The sequence below is a fragment of the Sprattus sprattus genome (assembly GCF_963457725.1).
Source record: "Sprattus sprattus genome assembly, contig: scaffold_128, whole genome shotgun sequence".
Taxonomy (NCBI): domain Eukaryota; kingdom Metazoa; phylum Chordata; class Actinopteri; order Clupeiformes; family Clupeidae; genus Sprattus; species Sprattus sprattus.
Genome location: NW_027667063.1, coordinates 5,001 through 12,500, shown reverse-complemented (window position 1 = coordinate 12,500; position 7,500 = coordinate 5,001). Strand labels below are relative to the sequence as shown.

Sequence of the window (7,500 nt, the reverse complement as noted above, 5' to 3'; positions counted from 1 at the left end):
CGGCGCGAGAGTGATAGCCAGACGAGGGGAGCTGTGTTTTCTTTTCATTACAAAATGGGAGGATGTGTGTGTGAGAGAACTGGAGTGGAATAATCCCGTCAGGGAGGAAAAATAGTTCACCCCCTTAATCTTCCACTTCGGTCAGAGTTCCTCTGCCAACGGTTGACTTTCAAAATAAAAGAATACAACTGTGGGCCAAACACATTTAGTCTTTATTAAAACTCTCACTCCGAAAGAGATCGCAGACAGCCGTCGAGTGTTTGCCCCGCGCTTTCGGAGTTTCTGACACAGCATGAAACCAAATCCACCGGAAAACCACCGGTAGCCGTCCGTAATCCAAAACTGTTTCATCGGGGAATAAATGCTTTGCCTAATCATGATAAACTCAAATAGTGGCGTACACATTCTGCTTATATTGTTAAAGGGAGGGGATGATGACTATTCATTACTTAGAAGGGATCATTTACATTTTGTTTTCAATTGTTGAAATAGACGGACTCATATTGTTAATGGCATTTCAATAGTTTTTAATAAAGGATTTTAATAGTCTTTCTTTTTGTCTTCCGGTTCTTTCTCTCCTTGGTTGCTGCATTCCTTAATGTGATTCGTAAACTGGACGCAAAAAGGAATCCACAAATGAAGTTAAAGTCTACATGTATGGATCACGTTAGGATAGAATATAATTTAGAATCTGCCAAAATTATGATTTAATAATGTTAAATAATAACAATTAATGATTGTTCCATGGGAGGTAGGCCTGCATTTTACATTTGTTGGATAATTATTTTAATAGGGACATAGACAAGGTAGCAAAACAATGAATGAGCCTATGGTAGTAGCCCTGTCATAAAAATGTAAACAACAACGTATTAACGCCTTGTCATTATTAATAATATTATTGTTGTTTTAGTATTATTGTTATAATTAAGGATTTATAATTTCCATGAGATTTAACCTGGAATTTTTTCTCCGAGCTGCATGTGGACATGGCTGAGAAACCGGCCTTTTTTTACCGGCGTCTAGGGAACTCGTAGTTTCCGGTTATCTTCCGCTCATCTTTTACGTGCCATTGTTCTGTCTGTCGGTGATCGTGGGAGCAGCTCGTGGGAGCAGCATCCCCGTGAGAGTACAGCCTACCGACTCACGGGCCTCTGGGGGTGTACACGGAGGGAGCGTCTCGAAGAGAATACCTTTAATTAGGCCTACCCGGTCCCGGTATAGCCACGGAGAGTTTAGAATACATTGTGTGTGAGCTACCGTCGAGGGAGAGATTTTCCCCAGTTAAACTTTGTGAAGAGCTTACAGCGTCTTGTTTAAGTTCCCTTGGTAGTTGTCGGCGGCTTGTTATGGGTTATAATTAAAGGTGAATTTTAACTAGAACAATAAAATGTGATGTTTTGAAAATCTAATAGTTTCAGGCCTTCGGTGTAATTTCCTAATCATAATTGTAGCTGATTAGAGAGCAGGAATAAACATGGGAAGTCGACAGTCGTCTAATGTGTGTGTGTGTGTGTGTGTGTGTACTGTGTACTTTGTGTATTGGCCATTTCATTAGGCTGCTTCAATTATCTCCTCGACGTGAAATCTGCCTCTTTGATTATCTTTTACGGGTTTCCAAACGGCGCAATACGCACAGGGCCGTGCGCGCGAGCGTCCTGATTGAATTACAGCAGTGAGAAGGCGCGAGGCTTCACACGTCGTCGCCGGGCCCTAATAGAGTTTTTTCGAGCAGCGGGGTGTCGCAGAGCCGTGTCCGTGTGAGTGTGTGATGTAGCCTATGTGTGTTTGTCTGTGTATGTGTGAGTGTGTGATGTGTGATGTGTGAGTCTGTATGATGAGAGAGTGTGTGTGTGTGTGTGTGTGTGTGTGTGAAGAGGCCGTTTGGCTCTTGTTAGTTTGAGATAGTGAGACTAACATGCGAACTTATTTGCATTAACAAGCTGTGCTAGAGAACGACGAGATGACCCGATCACACACGCATAGGCTACCTTTAATGAACATACACGCATACCTTTAATGAACATACACGCATACCTTTAATGAACATACACGCATACCTTTGAAGCGTAGGCCTACTGGTTATTGATAACCACAGCAAGAATACATAGTCCCTACTGAACACCATGGCCAGGCTTAATTACTCAATAAACGCGAAAAAACATCATTAAACATCCCTCCAAATATATTATCCTATAGCTCACCGGTGCGAGGCAACGGATCTCTCCGACTTGTTAAATAACCTTAGCACCGAAAAATACATGATTCTCTTCAAATGTGCAGCGTGTCATCGTTCGCAGACAGTGAATGTATGTCCGCCAGGGTGCACTGTTGCCCGCGGAATCACCCTCTCGGCCTCTCTCTCTCTCTCTCGGTAGCTCCGGCGTCATCTTCCCACGGCCCACATGTTGCCTCTCTTCACCGATTACGGTTGACGAGAACCGGACCCAGCCGCGAGGTCGAGCGGGCCGCCGCCATGGCTACAGCATACCCATGGCCGAAAAGATAAATCCGCACCATAGGATCTAATAAACTCGAGAACACCCCCCTCCCGTGCTTCTGTGTAAGTCGGCTTCCCTGAGTGAGATGGTATAAGGTGGTGTGATGTTACTATGGTTACTATGGAAATGTGACGGAATTAAAAGTTATACATCTGTTTCACTGAGCGTAGATAGCCCACAAAGTTGGCATTTCAGGTACCCTGGCGTTGCTTCTGTCCGAAGCTGGCTTTGCTCGACGGGCTTCGGACGCGCGGGGCCAATCAGAGACGACGTGGGCGGGGCCACCAGAGAGTGAGCTCTAACAAATATACCGCCTTGCAGACGCTCGCGGTTTACTTGCAGTTCAGCTCGCGCATCGACGAAGCCTCCGCGCGATTATTTTGGCGAAGCTGTTTCAGCCACGGAGCTGCAGATTTTACTCCCGTTAACCGACGGCCAGACAAGCCAGCGCGCAGGGAGCTACTATCGCCAATGAGAACTTTTCCTTGACTTTACTTTCACATTCTTTCATTTTTATTTTTTTTTATATTTAATTTCAGTCATTCAGTTTTCATTTTAAACTGTATTTTCTAATTTGTTCCCATCGATCCCATTTTTTTTCTCGCTCTCGTCGTTTGAAAATCTCTTGCTCGTGTTGTGAAGTGTTCGATTGGCTTCTACCGCTGTGGACGGAATACCAGTTTCCTTGCCTCTCTCGCGCAGAGGGCTTGCTCGTGTGGATTTGCTTGGTCCTACCTGCTGCTCGAGCTTCATTCTGAGTTTTTTCTTCTCCTTCTCGGAACAATCTGGGATTATTCTCCATGTGTGTGTGTGTGTGTTCGGGGAAACGGACCGAGGTGGAGAAGGCGACAGGGCTCGCCCGTGTCTGAGGCAGTCCGTGCGCGAGCTCCCGTCGACTCACTGAGGGGAAGAGTGTCCGCGCAGCCTCGCGCTCCCCCTCACCGAATGAGAAAGTCCCGAGCGCCTCAGCCTCACCCGCCTCTCGCTGTGCTCTCGAGAGGTGATTCGGATCTGCGTGCAGGCGCCTCGCGGCAACTGTCGGCGGGATTTTTTCCCTTCCCCGCCACACCGAGACTTTCCGCAGAGTGCAGTGGTCTACCCGTCCTTACCGGGACTATCCAAGCAGTGTTGCCGTGAGCCCGTGGATGCGCTATACTTCTGAGCGGGGTATTGTTGTCGTGTCCCTTCCTGGCCGTGGCTCGTTTCCCCTCGCGACTGGATTGGGATTCGGAGTTTGGATTGCCACACAGTTTTGGGCGTGTGTGTGTGTGATTTTAATTTTTTTTTACCCTTTCTGAGCATATTTGGAGAGAAAAAACAAAAACACTGAAGCGCCTCAGGGAAGAACCATGGGGGAGTCACTGTGGATGTATTATTTGGGAGTTTTGTGTATCGCGTTTAAGGTGAATCTGTCCCGCGCGATTGTTTTGGACTCGATATACTGGAACACAACAAATACGAAGTAAGTGTATACACCTGCATCCATTTTATGTTATGGCAACCGCAAATTTTCTACAACACACACGCATACACACACACACACTTTTTTTCTCTCTCTTTCTCTCACTCGCTCACAGAAACAGGCTGTGGAATGAGAATAGCTCGTGCAGTGCACAGAAAGTGCTGCGTTGGCTTTGCTCTCGCGCATGAACCCGATGACGGATCGGTTCGATAAAACGCGCAGACGGAATGAATGCGTGATTTGTCTCGGGCGCGTTTGAGGTTCCTAATAGAAACGGACGTTTGATCCGGTTTCTTGCGAGTCACCCGTCCATGTAAATTTGCGGTAACGCAGTGTAGCCTTCTAGGAGGAGAGGAGAGGGCCAGCTTTCAAAAACACTCTTTACCCTTCCCCCTCCCCTTGCCGTCGGTTCCCCTCCTGCGGTCTCACAGCCCTGACAGGCCAAATAGGCTCTCTCTCTCACACACACACACACACCAAATAGGCTCCAATGTGCCTCAAATATGCGCTCTGCCTGACCCAACGCCAAAGTCCTTGCTCGTCTGTACGTGTAGCTTTGAGACGCGGTTAGAAATGTATCCCCAGCCGTTTTAAATGAGGTCGGGCAGTAGGCCTGCCTAGTGTGTGTGTGTGTGTGTGTGTGTGTGGCTAAATGTTTCTTTCATCTCCTTTACCTTGGCCTAGTCTTTCACAGTGTGTGTTATATTCCCTAATGACTGTGTAATATGGTCTAAATGCGTAGGACAGAATCTAAATGTTCACGCCGCCGTTCCACTAAATGTGACTGAATCTCATTTTAGTAGCAGTTATTTCCTCTATCCCTCCGACCTGTCGTTAACGCGTTGGGATGGCGTGTAATGGCGTTCAGATTTGGCTCTTCAAATTCTCCGTGCCTCACAAATATGCCCTGCCAGTTCCTCAAGTAAGCCATTACCCATAGCATAAGGCCTGGTCATCAGCCGCTGCTGGCCCGGCTCTATATACTTCTCCCAAAGCAGGCGTTTGTTTGTCTGTTTTTGAGATAATTCCCCTTACTTGTCCCAATCGTTTTAAGTTTGCGATATCTAAACACGTTTCATATCTAAACACGCCATTTTAGAAACTAACTTTACACGTGAAAGCAACTGCTGTAGCCCGACGCATACTGCGCGTGTGTGTGTGTGCGCGCAGCCTAGACGGCCATGTTTGAGGCCTACAGTCTTTTAGGACTGATCCTGTATTGGCCTTCTTTTCACCTAACACCTGGCTGGGACACACACACACACACACACACACACAGATGCACACAAGTGTCCTGCCCCGCTAGAGAACCTGCGGACCCAGCAGTGCAGTGCAGGATTGGGTGGCGGGTGCACACACAAACACACACACACACACACACAGGGAAGGAGTGGATGGCGGGTGAGCTACAGTTTGGTCAGGATAGGGCCCGTCGGGAGCTCGCTCCACTGTCTGCTTTGTTGATGGAGCTCGTTCAATAATTTAACGTTTTGGCCCTCCTTCAAGCGCGAGGGCTCTCGCCTCAAAGGGGTTAAACACAAGCAGGCGCCCGCTCTCTTGAGTCATATCCCTGAGCTCGAGCCGCAGGTACCGGGAGAGAACCGGGCGGGTGGGTAGGGAGGGGGAGCGTGATTATGCGCGCTAACAGGTGGCCCGTGTCGTTTGCTGATAATCACCGTCTTAATGGCGACGAGTCATCCGCTCCGGCCTGTTTCAGCAGTCACCTTCCGTTAAACGGTCATCACGGGCGTGCACAGCTCGTGGATCAAGGATCCACGCGGGGTCTTGAAGTAGGGTGGTGTGTCAGAAGGGCCTGAGCACTAACCCGCGAGATGGAGTGCGATGCCTCGAGCTCTCAGCTCTACGGCCTGCAGCGCGCTGCCTTTATTTCTTTTTAATATTATTTTTTTTCTCTCTCTCTCGCGCGCGCGCCACAGTTGCGCCCACCATTGGCACCCTTCGCGCATGCAGCGCTGACATCTCCATTTAAACTCAACAACAAGAGGCCTGTCCCCACACACACACACACACACACACACACACCGCGCAGCCCCGCCTCAATGGAACGGGTCGGAGGCGTTAAATCAATTCTGAATGGATGGAGAGAGAGAGAGAGAGGGAGAGAGAGAGAGAGAGAGAGAGAGAGAGAGAGAGAGAGGATGATATGAGCAGAGAGAAAGATGGTATGCCGCTCGCATTTGTTATTAGATCGTGTGGCTTCGGGCGGTTGGCAGAGCAAGGCAGAGAGAAGAGATGCAATGAGTGCAGAGTGGAGAGGAGAGGATGGAGGACAGGCACGGAGGGGAGGAGGGGGGTGAGGAGGACGAGAGGATGAGGAGAGACGTGTTGAATGAGTGCAGAGAGGAGAGGATGAGCAGAGACGTGTTGAATGCGGTTGTGGCGCGGGTAGCAGAAATCTCTCGCGGAGATGTCACTTGACAGCAAATTGTCACGCACCCGAAATTAATTTGTATTTCCTTCTAACCTGCGTCGAATCAGGACACGCCACATAAAACCGTCGGTGGATAAAAGCACAAAGAAATAACTCAAAAGACTCAAGTAGGGAATTACATTGCAACACGTATTTACAGTTATAATTCAAATAAAAAATATCGCGATAGTCAAAGGCTGTTATATAAATATACATGTGGATTTCTGGCCGTTGTACATTTTTAGATATGTAGATGTATGGCCTCAAGTGTGTGTGTGTGTGTGTGTGTGTGTGTGTGTGTGTGTGTGTGTGTGTGTGTGTGTGTGTGTGTGTGTGTGTGTGTGTGTGTGTGTGTGTGTGTGTGTGTGTCTGTGTGTCTGTGTGTCTGTGTGTCTGTGTGTCATAAGGAATTTGCGCTTCAGAAACCTCGGAGCCTGTAACGGCCAACCTCTTTTGAAAAACTCCAACTCCAACTATGTGAGCACGCCTGGAGCAACGGCAGGCTTTGCACACCGTGTGTGTGAGTGTGTGTGTGTGAGTGAGTGTGTGTGCGTGTGTGTGTGTGTGTGTGCATTCTTTGCGTTCTGTCTAGGGGACGGGGTTCGAAGGCGCATGGGGCCTGAGATTACTGTGTAGGCCGCAGGTCGAGCGCAGCTCGCGGCTTTCTCCGTCTTCGGTCACGGAAGCAGCAGGCGCGAGGCCTTCTACCTTCCCCGGAGTTCTACTGAAACCGATTCGCACGCTGTTCCATTCGCTCATAGCCTCCTAGAGATTCGGTTCTTTTAGATGGATTACATTTCACATTAATGTAAATAAATCAAGGCAGTAGATGACGTGTGAATTGTTTAGGTATGCGCTTTAAACGTTTTATTTTAGCTCTAAAAATTCGTTAAAAATTAATTATGCAGGACGGCAGTTCAAGGGTTTTTTGAAAATTCGAAGGTTTTTTTTTTTTTTCAAGGTTTAATTAAAAAGAAAAATGACGGGTGAAAATGTTGGACTGTTTTCACATGCTAATCCCACCCCCACCCGTATAGACACACACGCACACACACACACACATGCAGTTTGATAATTGCAGTTGGCATGTTATAGGCAGGTTACCGCTG

At 48.0% G+C, this 7,500-nt stretch overlaps 1 protein-coding gene across 1 annotated transcript in view; it reads left to right on the top strand.

Annotated features, from left to right (window-relative positions):
* Positions 1-2,934: 2,934 nt before the first annotated feature.
* LOC308382485 (ephrin-B2a-like) overlaps positions 2,935-7,500 on the top strand; it is a gene marked incomplete at its 3' end in the record, with an annotated part of 9,373 nt that continues 4,807 nt past the window's right edge. Inside the window, exon 1 of the mRNA XM_080860894.1 lies at positions 2,935-3,960. Coding sequence (XP_080717020.1) covers positions 3,848-3,960 — 113 coding nt within the window. The remainder of the gene's footprint in view (positions 3,961-7,500) is intronic.